At 39.7% G+C, this 19,583-nt stretch overlaps 3 protein-coding genes across 3 annotated transcripts; all 3 read left to right on the top strand.

Moving 5' to 3' along the window:
• Window positions 1-223: 223 nt before the first annotated feature.
• Window positions 224-9,643, top strand: tmc6a (transmembrane channel-like 6a; the record flags this gene model as incomplete). Its single annotated transcript, XM_083895826.1, is given in 18 exon segments — window positions 224-285; window positions 1,608-1,729; window positions 1,923-2,042; window positions 2,119-2,253; window positions 2,350-2,458; window positions 2,828-2,945; window positions 2,947-3,261; window positions 3,337-3,548; window positions 3,629-3,773; window positions 5,083-5,226; window positions 5,848-6,005; window positions 6,926-7,016; window positions 7,181-7,278; window positions 7,368-7,463; window positions 7,551-7,626; window positions 7,730-7,863; window positions 8,472-8,648; window positions 9,604-9,643. Coding segments are annotated over 18 exon segments (2,352 nt in total).
• A 2,230-nt stretch (window positions 9,644-11,873) lies between these two features.
• On the top strand, window positions 11,874-12,782 carry LOC310932500 (heterogeneous nuclear ribonucleoproteins A1 homolog; the record flags this gene model as incomplete). Its single annotated transcript, XM_083895825.1, has 4 exons — window positions 11,874-11,951; window positions 12,234-12,329; window positions 12,420-12,563; window positions 12,657-12,782. 4 exons carry the CDS (start codon window positions 11,874-11,876, stop codon window positions 12,780-12,782), a joined length of 444 nt encoding a protein of 147 aa, XP_083751951.1.
• A 393-nt stretch (window positions 12,783-13,175) lies between these two features.
• cenpx (centromere protein X) lies at window positions 13,176-15,728 on the top strand (the record flags this gene model as incomplete). The annotated part of the gene is made up of 5 exons (XM_083896395.1): window positions 13,176-13,211; window positions 13,659-13,710; window positions 13,804-13,857; window positions 13,946-14,034; window positions 15,444-15,728. 5 exons carry the CDS (start codon window positions 13,176-13,178, stop codon window positions 15,456-15,458), a joined length of 246 nt encoding a protein of 81 aa, XP_083752521.1. The 3' UTR covers window positions 15,459-15,728.
• Window positions 15,729-19,583: the final 3,855 nt, after the last annotated feature.

Genomic DNA, 19,583 nt, shown 5'->3' with positions numbered 1-19,583 from the left:
GTCATATTAGACTGAAGCTGCTCTTGTCTTTGTCTCACACCTGCATTCATTCATTTTCTCACACGCACTCACTGGTGAGGAAGTTCTCTGTGATGAGGGTCACAGGGAGGATCTCTATGTGAGTCTGGTCCACTAGTGGACACCGTGGACATATAATCAGATTAACAGTGGTCCTTCATGATGCTGATGATCCTCTGGCAGCTGTGACATGAGATCAGGGAAGATGGCACACAGTGAAAGCTTCAATGTCAACATTGGTCAAATGGATTCTGATTCTGACTATGAGTAAGTTCTCTTTCTCTCTTTGGTTGAAGCCTTGAGGATTTACTTTTTAAACTATATTGTACTTTTGTTTATTAGATATATTAAATGATGATAAAACAACAAAGAACCTGAATTAAACGCCAATGAGGAAAAAGTCGATTTTTAAAGATGATTTAGAGATCGGTCTTTAGTTTAGTTTTAAGGACTTCCAGTAGTAGCTGTTTGTCCGACTTAAGCGATGTGTGTGTAAATGAGAAAAAGGCACTTTACTGAAGAAAATATGTAACTGCAGCTTTCAGGCATTTTTTCAGGTCTTTAGGAACATTTGTCTTCACATTCGCTGGTAAAAAAAAAAAAAAAAAGACAGTTTCAATATAAGTGGTAAATGAGCATACTGATATATAATATATAATGCAATTAAACATGATGATGTTGACATGACGTCAATAAATAGACAAACTATGGCACATGAGTGGTCACCAGTGTGACTGACATCACCGACTTGGAGCCTGGTTTGTGGTGCTCTATGAGTTTCTGGTTGCAAATCCTCAACTGGCCACATGGTGGAGTAGTGGCTAGCAATCTCCGCAAACATGCAGAGGTCAACTGGACAATCTGGATCACATGTGTCAAACTCAAGGCCCGAGGGCCAGATGTGGGCCGCCACGTCATTGTATGTGGCCCACGAGTGATTAATTGGTCTTAAAAATCTGTGTTAAAATAGGTCTATGCTGCTTTAAGGCGCGTGTTGAACATAAACCACATTCCCCATAATGCATGGTGATTGTGTTACCCGCAAAGTGACGGCATCACCATCGCGGACCAGGTTACATCTATAATGCATCATATTTGTTACTTGAATAAGTAATAAGTACAGAAAGTTATTACGCAATATGCTACGTAGTAGTTACCTTTATTTTACATTATAGCTGGTTACATTTAGTTACATTTATTCTGTATGACAGTTACATCTTGCCCTTTGAGGGTAACCATTATGCTGATTTGGCCCTCAGAGAAAATGAGTTTGACACCCCTGATCTAGATTGACTTTAGGCCCTGCGATGGACTGGTGACCTGTCCAGCATGTACCCCACCTTTCACCCTGTGTCAGTTGGGATCGGCTCCAGCGACGTGGAGGTTAAAGCGGTGGGAAATGAAAGCACATGCAGTTTTGAGGCCTTTTTAAACAGGAAAACATTTCAAATATGAGCTGTTCAATGAAAACTGGTGCCATATTGTTCCTCCAGAGAATTTCAACCACTGAAATCATTTTCAAACGCTGCTCCTGTATTGAGGTTGCAGTCTTGGTGATAACTCCCTCTCTGGTGGTGATTCTCCAACAGAAATCTGGCAGAAGATGAACAATCAGGTCAGGACTCTTTCCTCCAGGACTTTGGCGCCACGGCAGGCACCACCCACATGTTCGCTGAGACTCTGCAGTTGGAGGTGGTCAGGGAACACTCAGGTACAATACATAACATGTGCTGCTACAAACATACTGTATTTTCCAGTACAATAAGGAATAAAAAGGCTTTTTGAAATGTGAATATGCTCAGTGAAAAAATACATCTTCTGGGATTATCATGAATCCAGAGACACTGAGGATAATTATTAGTAATAGCTGGTGTGATAATCTGTGTAAATGATGTGCCTTTCAGACAGCTGGTCGGAATCTAGTGATGAGAGTGATGACAGGGAGGAGATCAGCTCTCTGCAGAGGCACCTCTGGTCAGCAGCTACTGTAAAGGTCCTCTCTTCAATGCCCAGTCGCACTGCTGGTGAGATGAAGTCGTTTTTTTTACACAGTTGCTCCATCAACAAATGTAAATTAGAAATCCTCTTTTGTCCACACAGGAAAAGACAGTGCTGCATGTATTTACCGGCGTTCTCAGCTACACCAGACTCCCTCCGCCTCTGATACCTCTCCATCCTCAAGAACAATCCAGGTCGTCTCCAGCGGGGCTGATGTAGAGGAAATCAGTGCTCAAGGTGAAAAAGAAAACGACAGACACCTCTTTCTCTCCTATAGTCATTGCATTTCCCTTTCTTCAGGTATAATGTTGTCACTTTTTTTTTCCATAACAGACAACAAGCAGGTGCAGTTGGTGTCCAAACTCCAAGGCGTCTCATTGGGTGAGGGCATGCGAAGGCTGAGGGCCATGCCCCTGAGTCTATATGAGAAGATGGAGCTCAGGTACATCTGACATGACAATATATATTACCACCGTGATTTTTGATCCCAAGTCTGGAACTTGAATCTGAATACTAAATGTTTTTTTTTTTTTTTTTTAAATCTCTATATCCTTTAACCATATATACCTCCCTCCTATTCTGTCATAAGATTCTTTCTTTTTCCTTTGCTCTCATGTGTTTCTAATGATCTATTATAACCTTTTGTATGTATAAATTAAAGCACATAGGTGAATGCATTGGGTGGAAGGGAGGGTTTTATGTCACTGTGACTCTGTGGGTGAAAAATGCACTTCTGTGACATACACTGAAAATGCACTTCAAATAAAGTTTGATTGATTTTCCTGACATTAACCGTTTACCGTCATATTAGGCGACTTGCTTTCAGTGACGTAGCTCAAGGTTCCTTCATGAGCAGAAATATCCCCTGCTACAGTCATCTCAGTGTGCGCATGTCCAAGGTGAGTCCAGTGTGCTCTCCATCATATATAACTCGTTTCATATCATGCACAGCCATGTCATACGCTCTTGTTTTCGTCGCCTCAGACTTGGCGTCACTGCCTCTTCAGCTGCCTCCATGTCCTCAGCTCCCTCCAGCTGCTGCACTCGGCCATGAAGCGAGTGAGCGCACGATTTGGAACGGGAGTGCTCTCTTACTTCCTGTTCCTCCAAACCCTCCTGCGCTTGAACCTCCTCCTATTCATCATCAACGGCCTGTTCGTGGTCATCCCACAAGCTGTCCACCCTCCTCCTGATGATGAGTCTCAGCTCCACAGTTTCACTGGCCTTGAGCTTTTAACAGGCTGGGTGGGTAGGATGGGTAAACGATATAGTTCACATCCTGAGCAGATGTTTAAACTGGATTTCTCTAATCTGTGACAGGGCTACTTCTCTCAGAGCGTGATGTTTTATGGATATTACACCAACACCACCATCATAGCCTGTCAATCTTCTCACCCGACCTCTGTGTCCACTGGCGAATCCACTGATCTTCACGTCTGTGATCATGACACAGTGCCGTACAACATACCTGCGGCCTACTTCATCACCCTCACCATCGCCTTCTTCACCATCTGTGTCATCCTTGTGTACAGGTTCATTCATGTCATCATTTTAAATTAATTTTGTCCATGTACACTGCACGGTTTTATATGGCTGTATCATTCTCCTGCAGCGTTTCCAAGTCCTTTGGGAGAAGTCTACATGTCCCCAAGTCCAATGGGAATCTGGCAGTGAAGGTTTTCTGCATGTGGGACTTTAAGCTCAGCAAAAAGACGTCAGTCAGATTTCAGTCAGAGAGGATCAGCACTCAGCTGAAGGTACACACTCATTTGAATAAACCACCAAGTGGTTAAGTTGTTAAGTTGTACTTTATTTATCCCCTTACGGGAAATTCCTTCTCTGCATTGAACCAGAGTCATTAAGTGTGAAACTTGTGAACAGATGTCGGGAACCAAGATGATGATTTACATGTTGTTTACAAATAAAAATGAGGGTGGGAGCTATATTATATATTATAAAAGTATAACCTTCAAAAACCTACATAAAATAACCTACATAAAACTTTTAAATTTTTGTAATTTTACTTTTACTTTAGGTTTTTTTGGAAGTACTGTACTTTCCTATGTTTTTAATCACACCCATTACTGAGTAAAAAAAAAAAGGTCGGCTTAAATTTAAAAAATAAAAAAATAAATAAAATGAAGGACAGGTGAACAATGAGGAAAAATGAATGAATGACGAGGACAGGTGAACGATGAGGACAGGTGAATGACGAGGACAGGTGAACGACGAGGACAGGTGAATAATTAGGACAGGTGAACAACGAGGACAGGTGACTAATGAGGACAGGTGAACGATGAGGACAGGTGAACAATGAGGAAAGGTGAATGAATGACGAGGACAGGTGAACGACGAGGACAGGTGAATAATTAGGACAGGTGAACAACGAGGACAGGTGAATAATGAGGACAGGTGAACAAAGAGGACGGATGAATGATGAAGAGGACAGGTGAACGATGAGGACAGGTGAACATTGAGTACAGGTGAACGACGAGGACTGGTGAATGAGGACAGGTGAATAATGAGGACAGGTGAACGATGAGGACGGATGAATGATGAAGACAGGTGAATGACAAGGACGTGAATGATGAGGACAGGTGAACGATGAGGACGGATGAATGATGAAGACAGGTGAATGACAAGGACGTGAATGATGAGGACAGGTGAACAATGAGGACAGGTGAATTGGTGTTAATAATGGTCTTACTGGTATAACAACATATTTGCTTCTAATTAAAAACAATTAATGTGAGATTTGTATCCTCAATGTCCTTTTTGCATGACACAAGAAAGAAATCCAACCTTGTTAAAAAAGTAATTAAGTAAAGTTTATTCTGAGTACATTTTTAGACCAGTACTTTTACTTTAGCAGATTACTTCAACTTTGTCGCACTTAATGTCACACTATCTTCTCTTTGTACGGTGGCTTAACTCACAGGAAGGAAGTGTAGATGGTGCGTTTCACATCCTGCGTGTCTGAGACAGGCTCCACTGGCTCCACTCACAGGCTAACAAAGCCATTTATGTTCTGTTTTGATTTGAATAAATGCTGCTCTTTGCCAACAGGAGCTTGTGTCAGAGATGATCACTGGAGAGGTGGAGAAGAGCTGCATGCAGCGACTCTGTGGCCTCATAGTGCACCTGCTGGCGTGGGCTCTGTGTCTAACCAGCATCTTCCTGGGCGCTTTGGCAGTCCACTTCTTATCAGAGGTTGGAGAAACATGTGCAACCATGACATGTTTCATGTAAAGAAAAAAGACAACAACCTTATTTACTTCTCTTTTTTCTTTCCTGGCAGATGCCTTACAAGCATTTCTTAAAATTAAGAAACTACTATGTGAGAATCAGCAAAAACCTTCCTTGTCAAAATAGTTGATGGAGAGTGACTTTAACAAAGAGGTTTATAAATATTTTCACAAGTTTTGTTTCCCCCCCATTAGCTTCTGTTATGCAAATGAGATGGAAGTAGAACTTAGGAAACCCACAAACTGCCTTTTATTTTAGAACTAAAGCCACAAGACATTGATAGTGACACTGCAAGGTGCTGCCGTCTCATGTCAGCATGTCCTTTTGTCTGTGCAATGTTTGTCTGCTTTAACTGCGCATTTGTAGGAGCTTAAGTTCGATAAACAAATAAAATAATCAGAGTGAAAACTTTAAAGCCCCAATGTGTAAACTTTAGGTAAAATGATGTTCATTTGGCATATCAAGAGCAGAGTCAGTTCTACAAAGACCACAACTTTGGACCGCCACATTTTTACAATAGCCCACAATGGACACTTCAAGTTAACTGTTTTTTTTGTTGTTTTAAAGTGTGGATTTCCTTCACAGAGCAGCATTGACCAGGCCTCAGCTAAAGAAAGTGAGCTGCTGATCTTGTTAATGGTGGTGTCAGCCGTTAACCTGCTGCTGCCTGGTGTCTTCAACATGTGCGCTTTGATAGAAGGACACGACTCACCCAATATCACCCTCTATGTCTCCATCTTCAGGTGAGGATGAGGAAAAAAAAAAAAAACAGAAAAAAGAACAATCTGAATGAAAATAATTTATGTAGACCCAGTTTTTAATGTTTAATCCCACCTGCAATATATTGTAATGTTACATAAGTGCAATATACTGTATATACAATATGCTCAATCCTGTTTATACTGTAAATATCCGGCCCATACTGTTTATTTCCACGGGAGTAATCTTATCTTATTTTATCTTAGATTATTTAATGTTAGATTACTTTAGATGATCTTATTTTAGATGATCTTAGATTCTTTTAGATTAGTATATCATTAACATCATCAATTAGAGATTTCTTTAATCTATTGTTACACTACGATCCATGAGCCACGAGTCTGTCAGTCTTTTACGAGATTTATTGTTCTCTTGTCATACAACAAAAACAAAAACAGGAGCTGGTGTGCTCAACATAAATCCATCTACAACTAGACGTATAACAGCGAAAATGATCTAATAACTTAAACTAATGACGAGGTCAGATAATGGCAAGGTTTTGACAAAACATGGAAGACGCACTGGCACATGACAAGGGGAGAGGGGAGCATGTATAGGGGGCTGACACTCAGGGATAATCAGACGGACAAGGTCGACGAAGTGCAGACAGACAGGAAACCCTAGACCCTCCCCAAAATAAAACAGGAAATGTGCAAAAACATGAAAACCAACCTAGGACACACATGCAAAACTTAACATAACATGCATGACATCCGTCTTTTAAAACTGGTGATTTGTTTTTGCATTAATATGATTTTGGAAGCATTCAAATTTTTGCTATATTTCACCACACAGTCAGAGGGATTGTTGAAGTCTGATGGGTCTTCTTCTGAACTGCTGAGCCTAAACCTGTTATTGAGTAAAAAGTATATATATATACATATATATATTCACCTTTTCATAGGAACCTGTTGCTGAAGATGAGTATCGTTGGAGTGCTGTGTTATCGCTGGCTGGGGAGAATTGCTGTTGAACCAGAAAGTCTGGCCTTAAAGGTTACGCATGTCCTACTGTTTTTTAAAAGTATCATAATGACAGTTTTGAAGTAGCCCTGTATTATTATGGAAAGAATGAATGACACAGTCAGGTCGTCACCTCATTGAGGGTTATGACTTTGCGTAATGACACCTGTATTTTAACGTGCCTCTGTCGTCCCCAGTGTTGGGAAACCTTTGTGGGGCAAGAACTGTATCGCCTGGTCCTGATGGACTTTATCTTCACGGTGCTTCACACCGGTTTGCAAGAGTTCCTGTGGAGGCACGTTGGCGATTCACCCACATTCAGTCACTCAACATTTTTGTAAAATATTCACTTTCTGTTGAGCTAATCTGGCATTGTCCCTCTAGAATCTTCTCCAAGCACGTACTGAAGAGGAACAGGAAGCCAGAGTTTGATATAGCACATAATGTGCTTGAACTCATATATGGGCAAACTCTCACTTGGTAATGGCACAATGTAACAACACGGTTTTACATATTTGACCATAAAGAGGGATTTTAAGATGGAGTGACATCTGTTCTCTTCCTCAGGCTGGGGGTGCTGTTTTCACCACTTCTTCCTGCCGTGCAAACCATAAAACTGCTTGTGCTGTTTTACATAAAGAAGGTCAGTCAGTCTGGTGATGCTGCTGTTCTGTTGACGCGCAGTACGCACGACAAGCTATTGTTTAAACGACATTCTTTATTTCTCGTGTGGTTTCATCCCCCAGAGCAGTCTGATGATCAACTGTCAGGCCCCCAGGAGACACTGGAGGGCCAGTCAGATGACAACTGTGTTCATCGCACTCTTGTGTTTCCCATCATTCGCCGGCACTGCCGTGTTTCTCACTTACACAATATGGAAGTAAGTGGCATTGACTGTGTCCTACATCATAAGACATGTAATCAGGGCGTCTCTTCCACCTCCTCTTTATTCCATAATGTTAGAGCCAGGTTATTTTGACTTGAGATGATAATCTATTCCTGACCAGTTCCTAAATGTATTATTCCACCATGTTTTTCCAGTTGGAATAAATCAGGTTGGTCTTTTTTAGACAGAATAATTTAGATTATTTTCCACCTCTTACTGTTTTTACGGTTTTAGTGACTTCTTGTCCTTGCACTGTCCTCTCTGTCTTATCCAATGGTTTTAGGCCAGTGACTTAAACTGTTAATGGTTGGATGTATTGTTATGTATTTATATATATTGCTAATTCAGCGTGAGTTACGTGATACTTGAATAAAGTTGATCTAATCTAATCTAATCCAGTAAAATTTTAACTTAACAATTTTGTCACAATACAATATGATATAGTATATAATTATGAAAAAATCTGCTAAGATATGATCTGTTTTGGGACGACTAAGACAGATATGAAATTGTATTATTTATGTATGCATTTATGTCTTTCTAGTCACTGAAACATGATATCAATTCAGATTCCTGCAGTGTACGTTGTCTGTTGTCCACAGGATTAAACCGTCATCACAGTGTGGGCCCTTCAGGAATCTCAGCACCATGTTCGATGCAGGAAAGCTGTGGGTGCAGGAGCTGGAGAAATCTCACCCAGTCCTTTCCTGGCTCAGCTGGGTCTACGACTCTCTGCTGGAAAATCCAATATTCTTATTTATCGCGACTGGAATCTTTCTGTGAGTGGTGACGTGATATTTGTGGGTAGAACTTAACATTAAAATACAGCATACGGTCACTGAAGTTAGCTATAATTATGAAACATTTGCCTGCTTTAAAGTTGCATTCCTCTTTTATGTTTTGTTGTTTCAGAATGGTGATATACTTCCATGCTCAAGTTGTTGATGGCCATAAGAGAATCATCAGTCAGTTGGAAAATCAAATTGAAAATGTACACATCATTGTTTTATAATGAACAATCCACAGCTATAGTGTAAAGCAGAAGTCTAGAAAAGCTCTATATAAATACAGACCATTACCAACTCTTCTTCTTCTTCTGATTTTACTTGGTAGTAACAAAGATAGTTAGGAGGAAATAAAATGGAGTAAATGTAAAAGTTGCTAGAAATACAAATAACAAAGTAAAGTACAGATACAGGAATTTTGTACTTAAGTACAATAACAAAGTATTTGTACTTCGTTATATTTCAACAATGGTGAGCTTTTTAGTGGCTAAAATCTGTTTTGCTGGCAGCCATGTTAACATAGAGTGTCACGGAAATAGTGGTGCGCTTGCTTGGCAAAGTCAGTGTTGAAAATGTGCCAATACGTCATACATGCAACCACACTTTGAAGAACCCGAACTGTCCCTTTAAAAATTACATTATGTGTTAATCAGGGTTTAGCCACAGTCTAATAATCCATCATCCATACAGAGCCACAGTCAGCTCTCATGTTGGTTTGAATGTTCACCGTTTGTCTTTTCATGTACAGGAGGGGAAAGACAAAAAGTTCCTCATCACCAAACTGCAATCCATGTGTGAACAGAATGGTCTGGTTGTTTCCCCTCATAAATAAAAGGTAGGTGATGCCAAAACTAACTAACTTTAATGAACTCATTAATAGCTATAATATAAAATGATGATATTTTTTTGTGTGAGCATTGTCATAAAAATGTTCCCTCAACCATTTTAGCTCTGACATCGTCTACGTCCAGATGATGTGCTGGGAATGATGCCAAGAAGATAGAAGATAGAAAAGTGTGTTGCATTTAAATTGTGTTCATGTGCTGGATACACTCCGAGTCAATGACTGCTGTTGAATATTATGTGTGTGTATGTATGTATGTATGTATATTAAAAGTTTAAAAATATGTGTCAACATGATGGAGGACTGTCTTGATGTTTCTGGAAATCAAATGATTTGAACCTATGTTTGTGATAAATGCCACCTTTAGTCGTAATATTTTAGTATCCTGCCAAAAATAGCACTATGTAAATGAGTAGTATGCACGTATGTCACTAACCCCACGGAACAGTAAATGACACACGTCCACACATACCAGACGTGTGTCACAACAGTCTGTGCTAAGAAAACCTGCCTCGAGCAACTACGTCCACATACCCAGACTAAAAATGTGTTTAGTGACCCTGGTTCCAGGTAGAACCTTTTATGAAGCTTAGTGTTACCAAGAACCCTTTTAAAACCCTTTATTCAGGAAAGGGGTTTTAAGGGGTTCTCTGGATAAACATGGTTCTTACTGGAACCATTAGTGTTACCAAGAATTTGAAAAACAAATGGTTCCAGGTAGAGCCTCAGTAGAAGAACACCCTTATTTCAAATCAAATTCGGATTAAACATTATCTGTTCATCCAGCGGCCTGGTTTACCATAATTTTACTCCTTTATTTTGGATCCAGGCTCAACTCCATTTAAACTAAATTAAAATATGGGGAAAATAAAAAATTGAAAAGTTCACCTGATGAATGACGTGCTTAATCCAGTGTGTCCCAGCCCTGGTCCTCAGGGAACACTGCCCTGCCCTGCTCCAACACACCTGATTCAAATGATCAGCTCGTTATCAAGCTCTGCAGAAACCTGATAACGAGCTGTTCATCTGAATCAGGTGTGTTGGAGCTTACAGAAAGTATTACATTAACACTATTCAGTGACTTGACAATTAGTTTAATGCTAGTTTGAATCAGAATTGATCATTCCCATATTAGAAAATTGAAATCCATCCCATTTTATTTGTGACTACTATAAAAATAAGATGGTGTTACTATACTTTTACTTCACCCTGTATGTGGATATGAAAAGACTGATTTGACCCTACTGGTTTTCCATACATATTTTGTCCTTTACTCTTGCCATATCACCACATTTTTTTTCTCTCCCTTCGTTTTGTGATTTAGGGCCAATAGACTTTGTTTACATAAAATAATACCCTGTTTTTGAGTTCAAATAAAACGAAATGATGAAATATTTGTGATTATTTGACTGGTTTTGAATCATTTGAAATGTTTAATGGCAGCACATTATCACACCCTTTGTCCTCTGGGGTCAAAATGACCCCATCTGGTTTGACAGTTTATAGAGTAAAAATGATGGCCCACCTTGGTGTTTCAACTTTATAATCAACTTTATTCCAACCTGACATTACCTGACATATAAAACATGTCAACATTCATTTCCAAGACATGTTATCTTCAAATGTACTAACACCTGTAATCCTTGGGGTCAATTTGACCCCAGCAATTTAAGCCTCAAGATCATTTAAGTGATTAAAAAATAAATGATTAAGTAAATGATTTAAAAAATGTATGTGTCCGATATTTTAAGTGTCTTTGTTGACTACTTATTTAGCCCTTTAAATAAATATGAAGTAAAATATATTTTTTAGAGACGTTAAACATTGAACGGGATCAAATTGACAACAACGAATATAAGAACTAATCACCACCTTTATTTCAATATTTAATTCAGTAACTTTAAAAAAAATATAATAATAATAATAATAATAATAATAACAAAATGTGTGTGTTGTGTTGTGTGTAAAATGTATATCTGTCAATAACCCACCGGAACAGTAAACACACGTTCTCATACCAGACGTGTCAATTAGTCTGTTCTAAGAAAACCTGTCTCCAGCAGCTATACATCCAAATTACAGACTAAACATGACTCTCATGACCGGCCCCTCATGACCACATTAACATTTCTTTTATGCTCAACAACCTTGAGCATTTATTTAAATTTCTTGCAACACAGCTATAGGTGTAGGTGGTCATTTGGAAATGATATATAAATGCACTTCACCGCAGCTTGCTTTAAAGAGCAGACTCATCTCACATCAGCATCTCAATGCCCTCCGGTGAGTAACAGCTTCATTGAAACTTTATGTTTTGAAATGTTATAATAAATGACAGCTTTTACAGTGTTTAAATGTCTCTCGCTTCAGGTAACATGGAAGCGCCAAAAAGAAGAGCGTACATCTGTATGCCCAAAAAATACATGGCTGCTTTGGGTGAACATTATGAACTGGTAAAAAATATTTCTCTGTCTTTTTAAAATGTATGTTGACGTATACATTTCAGAGGCTATCAGACCAGTTGTCAGGGGTCTCAAAATCCAATTACCAGGGGGTATAAAAAAAACATTATATCATAATATTGCAATAACCATATTTGTGACAATATGATGCAAAATGTACCTATTAATCTACAAAAAAACATACAAAAATAATGCATTATAACTTGATATTATGTTTTTAAGTAAGTTATTGTATTTATTTATTCATTCACTTATTTCTTTGTAATTTAACAGGACCATGGACTGGTTATAAAAGATCTTAACCCTTATCTGAATGAGGGCTATCTCCAGGCTTATTTTAGAGAATGGGGCACCACTACAAAGTGCAAGGTAATGTCTAAAAACTGTAATTGTGCTCTCTTTTTTGTTGTTGATTATTGTCACAAAAATTAAACAAATCCACCTTGAATTGAATCACAGATTAAGAAGGGACCCAACATGGAGAATAAGGCCATAGCCTACGTGAGGTTCTCTTCAGAGGATGAAGCTGACAGAGCAGACTGGGCTGGTCCTCACTATATTGGAGGCACTGAGGTGCAAGTGAAACGGGTAGTGAGTCCAAAGGTGAGCATACGTAACACTAGTTTTTAAATGTTGAACTTGTGGATTTGCTGTCTGTGTTTCAATCAGCTGAATAATACAATGTGTGTCTATCAGCTGGAGGAGGATGATCAGGAAAAGGAGACTGACGCGGCTCCTGCTAGACCACGACCACGTCGTTCAATGGGTCTGGGATACATACTGGAAGATGCTCAGTGGTTAGATGATGGATCGGAACAATAAACACGTGGCAACTTTGAATATATATATAGTATGTATATGGGTAACCTATGTAACACTATTGTCCTGCCTGCATCTATCTGTGTTTTAAATGTGTAATAAAGTTCTATTCAATTAATTGTGTCTTATGATTCATTCTTCTCAGAGAAGATAAATAAATAAATAACAACAAACCTTTTAGTTTGAAATAAGTTGATGTCTAAAATATTTTTTTTGTTTTGTTTTAGGAAATGTTAGTTTTTGCAGAAGAATTATTAAATGTTTGGGTAACACTGCTGTTATAAGTTTTCTCAGCTTTACAGTTTTTTTCCCCATGAGTGGGCGTGTCACTGACGTCATAAAAACACTGGCAATCACGACACAGAGCGCCAAGCTTCCTCTCACTGTGAAAAAAAAATGGCGGAGCAGGACGCAGAGATAGTTTTTAAAAAGGTAAGAGAATCACTGTGAATTGTGTGTTAGGTTTACTTTGTGGGCACATTTCTTATCGGCAAACTCCAACAAGCGTTTTTAAACTCTACTTAGATTTCGCTCAGATAAACGATAGTTTTAACGTAGTTTGTCGTGAGGACGGGACGTTCTTGAACGCACCACCAGTGTTGTTTTGTTTATGTCCATTCATATCTGTACAACTTCAGCTTAAATCGCTATTTGTATGTGGACAAATAGGTTGTGCACGCTAACTGGTCACTTTATTAGGTACACCGGTTCAACTGGCAAATGTCTACCTAGCATCAGATGTGTGAGGTTTTCAGAAACGGCTGATCCACTTCAGGGTTTACAGAGAAAGGGCATATCAGGTGAAAATGCCTTGTTGTTACAGTACCTTTTAAAGTTGTAACTGAGTGTTTTAATTGTGATTGTTCTCCTCACTTACAGGAAACGGTAGGGAAACTCCTGTCCGGTTTCTTTAAGGAGGAAAAGACCAAACGTGAGTTGTATAAATATCTTCCTGATGTTTAAACATCAGTATTCTATTTTGAAATTCTGTTAAGTCATCAACAAAAATCTTGTTGTGTTACAGTGAGTAGTGATGCTGCGCTGCTCATGGCAGAGATCCTGAAAGTGTTTGTCCAAGGTGAGAGGTGCAGTTACAACATACATGCACACATTTACATTTGCTTGATTTTTCAGTGATTATACTGATTTGTTGATTTCATTTTCAGAGGCTGCTATGAGGTCACAGAAACAAGCTGAGTCAGAGGACTGCGATCAAGTGGACATCGAACACTTTGAGAAGATCCTGCCTCAGCTGGTGAGTTGTTTAACACATGTTTTTAGCACTAGTTGTTTTTATGGAAGTGACGTGCAGTGAGGTTCATTCATGGCTGGTGAGGCACTAACTCATTCAGAGTCAGATTTGCAAGTATATGAGCCCCCCTCAAAAATAGCTTATTCAATATTCAATTGGCAGCATGCACATTGATTACTGGTTATGTTTCATCTCATCAGCATTCTTTACACACACACACAGGTCAGGCCGATATTTAAGAGAGAATATTTCATTTATTACAGAGAGAGTGCATTTACTCTGCACCCTCCAAGATCAGCAGCAACAAGCACCTGTTGGCCTCACGTGTCCCTTTCACTGCAGCAAGGTGCCTCACGTTGTGCCTATTTACTGCAGTTTTATGCGTCATGTCACACACATTTATTAGATATAATTGCCAGACTGTGGAAAGTCCAGGTGTATAATAAACGTGTTAAATTGTATTGGCTAAAACGTGGTGGTGAGAAATGGCACGCCTGCATCAACCCAGTATGTGAAGGATAGCACAGTCCAAGGTGAGGCTCACTGCTGCCACACCTCGTCTTTCTCCGTTTAATTCAATTCAGTATTATTTATAAAGTCCAAATCACAAACACAATTTGCCTCAAAGGGATTTACAGTATGTACAGCAAGTGACAACCTCCTTAGACCTCCACAAAAACCATTGTACAGGGGGAAAATGGGAGAAACCTCAGGAAGAGCCACAGAGTAGCGACCCCTCTCCGAGGATGGACAGAGTAGGTGTCACTTGTACAGAAACAAGTTCAGCAGATCAAAAATATTTATTCAAAACTCAAACCTTAAAAGCCTGTTTGAGTTCAAATTATACAGCTTAGAAGAACATCATGCCGTCTAAAGTGTTTAGCATATGGTCCAATGGTAATGTTGTTCTCAGAACTGGGGTTAATTTTTTCCTAAATTTTGCTGTGAAAACGAATGACACAAGAAAACTAAACCGTCCTCCCGGAGCGAACAATCACGACACCAAAGCGTCTAAAAAAACGCAGTGTGGGAGCTGAACAGCTTCTACTCAGTAAAGAGCAAACCTGTGGACTAGCCAGAGGAGGCATCAGCCTCTTGTGACCATAAATGATGTCATGATGTTTGTGTATGCGGGGAATATTTGAATATTTTCGAAACAACATGTCACCTCATATTTATTTGAACTTGATTTTTGGGAAAGGTGACAGCCCTAATGTAATACAAGGTGAATGTGGCCTGAGTTTGACACTAACTCAACGAAGTGTTGCTTCGAGCTCGACGTTTGGCAACTTTCAATATTTTGTTTGCCAGGCAAATGTTGTTTGGACATGAATGCATGTGTTTCATATGTGCCTCAGTAAAGACACAGAAATACTTTGTTAATCTCAATGTTTGGACACTCTGTCTTGCAGCTGCTGGACTTCTAGATGCCACATGATGGAGCCAGAGGGTCGGCTGCACGTCCGTACTTTAATCCTACATCTTCAGCTCTTCCAGCTCCATGTTGACTTTAAGTGATGTTTATCTCTTCTGTATAATTGCAATTTCACAATCTCTCAAATCAGAGATCACATGGTAATGCCCATTCTGCAGTTGTTTTGATTTGAGTGATCTTTTTTTTTTTTTTGAGAGTAGAACGCAACAGTGCTGTCCACTCACCTCCATGCCACCACCAATAGGGCCCACCTGTGCTCCTCTGTGCAACAACAGGTGCTTCCAGCATGCTCCATGGTGCCCTTCATCAAAGCCTCCTGGAGCAGTTGGAAGCAATTAGAGTAATAAGGGGAGCAGCCAGTCCCTTAGATGATGACAAGTGCCAGGAAAAAAGGAGTACCCCCTCCAGCCACTTTGAAGTTCCCTTTTGCTGTCCTGCGATGTTTAGTTAGAGGTGGGGGGAAGGGCAAAGGGGACCTCTGACACAGGGGGAAAGTTGAATGCGAGTGTGCATGCACAAATGTGTGTGCATGTGCTTGCCAAACATAGCACGAGACCACACGCGTAGATATTCTGTTTGAAAGGAAACATAACAAAACACATCGGAACATGGTCCAAGAAGAGCAGGGTGTAATTCTGAAGGTAAATAAACAAAGTAGGCGAGGAGTCGAGGTGCTTTCTCTCCTTTCATCACAGCAGAGGGGGATGTTGGGATTGCAAGGAAGAGGCTAATGTGGGGTTTTCTAACCCTTGTGCCTCTGATGGTTTTCCACCAGTGGTGTGTTTGACCAGCGTGTCTTCGCTGTGAGTCAGCATTGCTTCACAACACCTCACACTATTTATTTGTGTGGCTCTTGAGTGACTCACTATGATTACAAACGCTGCTCATGTACAGCTGGAAGCAACTTGAGCTCAAGTCAAGGGCCCGGGCTTGGATAGGTGATCGAGGACGCAGCACCTGGAATTTGACCCAGCACCTTTTTAGCAGGGCCCAGACTGGATTTGTGTTTCCCTGGAGTGACTTCCACAGCAGGCTTTCAGGGGTTTTGCTTGAGTGATGTTGAGTTTAATGATCCCACAAGGACCATTAGTGTAGAAAACTACTTTTTGTGTAGAAAATAATTTGTTTGGCTAATTATTACAGTCTTAATAACAAGTCTTGCCCTCCTAGTTTTGTGAAAATGTGTCCTGTGCTGCCAGTGTTTTTCACAAGCTACCCATTCAGAGGGGAAAAACAAAGGTTTAAGCAGACTCCTTTTTTTATCAGCAGTTACAAAACCACATTGCTTATCAAAAAAACAATACACCCTTGATGTAAAATTAAAAAAAAAAAAATAGTATTGTATATATCTAAATTGTAGTGTATATATCATTTCTGTAGTGTTGTTCATCCTTGCGTCAAATAAAAATGATGCTCCAGAATCTGCTTTTCCTTTTTCCCACAATGAGTTGTTGGCGAAGTAGTGCACTACTGTACAACTTTCTCTGTATGCATCTTAGTGGAACAAATTACATCTGAAGGCAGTATTATTAAACATACGAAAGCAGTTAGGACAAGAATGGGGAGGGGCATTGAAGAGAGTAATGAGTTAAAGCTTTTCTTGATCATACATTAAAGGCAGGGAGTGTCGACAGCCAGTCCAGACGCTTTGGAGAAGCTCCGGAGTAAGACGCTTTTCCCAGGAGACAGAGACTGATCTGTCTCCAGCCTTCTGGCTGGTCTTTGAACGGCACTGCACATGGCATAAGGCTCTCATCATCATCACTGCCTTAGTATATCTGCCTGATTTTATACATTTATATATATATATATATATTATTATAAGAACCTGGGGTTAAATTTGGCTTCTTGAGTAAGTGTGACTGCGCTGCGTCATGGACAAAGTTTGACAAGTGACAGCTTGGATGTGGTTATAAAGGTTATAGTTCCTTTACTAAAGTGTCATTATGATATAATACAACTAAATGTCCGCTTTCTGTCCTCATTAGGTATACTATACATGTATAATACAAACAAAGTCAGTTGATAAGACTGTCATAGCTCAAAAGCCCCTGTGAGGTTAGGTTATGTCATACTTCACCCCTTAATTCCCCACTCACAAGTCTGTGGTTGTTGTTTTTCTCCTGTTACAATGACACAGCCTTATTCCATCGTCCCAACTTTCTGTCATAAGCCAAAGCTCCTTTCTTCTCGGGCCCAAGCTGGAGTCTCATCAATGACGACTAATGATTGCAGTCCAATCTCCTTGCTGAGATGCTGGCATCTCTGTCATGACTGTAACAACATCCATGCCTGCAGAATGTGACGAGTATGAGCCACATGAAAGTTAAATTTTCACGTTTTTACCAGTAATGTGTGCATAAAACATTTTCCAAAATTATTTTTGTTAGATAAATGGTTCATGTTTATTTATTTTTTAATCTGGTTTCTATAGAGATTTTGATACATTATTAATACATGCTAAACATGCCGCTGTTTCCATGCATCCACCTGGCCACTCGCTCAGATGTGGCTGGCATGTTTGCCACTTTTTCTAGCTATTAAACCATCTTGATAACCATATCAAATAGTACATTTTCTGTATGGACTTTTGGTTCCATGTTATATCTCATGAATGGTCTTTGCTGTCTGATTGTCACACCTGGATTATTTTTAATAATCAATTTCAATTTCCTGGATTAATTTTTAATAAATGTTCTTCTTTAAAAAAAAATCTGTATAACATAAGTTTGGAAAAGACAATGAACATTTACGGTGTAATAAAATAATCCACAAAGAAGTACAAACACTTTGTTACTGTACTTAAGTACAACATTCACATATCTGTACTTTACTTTGTTATTTATATTTCTAGCAACTTTTACTCCACTACATTTCCACTAACTATCTTTGTTACCCGTTACTACCAAATAAAATCAGAAGAAGAAGAGTTGGTAATGGTCTGTATTTATAAAGAGCTTTTCTAGTCTTGATGAACTGCTTTACACTATGGTTTTGCCATTCACACATCTTTCATACCCATTCACACACTGGGGCTAAGTGCCTTGCTCAAGGACTGAGGACTGAACTACCATTGCTCAATCCTTACTCCTCACTTTTACTTTTAATTCTAAAACTTAAGCACATTTTATACATTTTATGCCAGAAAATGATTTTACTTAAGTACAGTAAATGTCATATACTTTTACTGTAACCTTAACCCCTAACCCTTAAGTAATATTATAAAAAAGTGACTTCAACTTCTACCAAAGGCATTTTCTGGTCAGATACGTGTACTTTTACTCAAGTATCCCTTTAAGGTACTTTATACAATAGGTGTCATCTGCCCCAAGTGCCCACATTTTGTGAGGACGTATATATATATATTTATATATAAATATGTGATGGCATGCATCTGTTCTCAGATGTATGTGCTTGCATGCATGTTGTGCATGATCTGGGGCTGTGATGCATTAGTGCTCAAGAGACAAGAGGCCCTTGTGGCCCCCTCATGGGCACGGAGCTGTCTAACCATGGAGGAATGCTGAAGGGGACACAGAGCGAGCGCATTCCTCTTAGATGCTCCACACGCAACTCCTACACTCACGAGAGGTTACAAACATTAGCATTCCTGTCAAAAAGAAAACAAACAAACAAGATAATAAAGTGTGCATGCGTTGTACAGAGAGAGAGAAAGAAAGAAAGCTTGCATGTGTGGAGAGAATGCAAATGCAGCATCTCATTTGCCTACATATATATAAAGTGGTGATATGCACGTTTTCCTGGACGTTTTCCTGGACGTTTTCCTCTCTCTGAGAGGCTTGGGTACCACAGGTCAAGCTTTGTTAAGGAGCCACAGGGCCCAGTCGGGGATGATTAGAGCATACCTGGCAGTTTGAGTCACTTGGGCGCTCTGCTGGGATCACTCCTAACTGGTTGTGGCGCTTGGCTGTTAGTCGGAGGCTGGAGATGGTCTGCTGCTGTGCTCTGTGTATCGGCTGGTTCTTTGGTAGCCACAGGGGGCGGAAAGGATTCTTCCGGAACCAGTGAGGTGGATGATAAGGTCAAAGACCTTCGCATGCAGTTGAAGAGGGGGAAAAAAGAAGCAAGAGAGATGTACAATTAGGCCCGCAGCTGG

This window comes from Microchirus variegatus, assembly GCF_963457635.1.
Source record: "Microchirus variegatus genome assembly, chromosome: 10".
In the NCBI taxonomy this organism is placed as follows: Eukaryota; Metazoa; Chordata; class Actinopteri; order Pleuronectiformes; family Soleidae; genus Microchirus; species Microchirus variegatus.
This window is presented reverse-complemented; position numbering and strand designations above follow the sequence as displayed.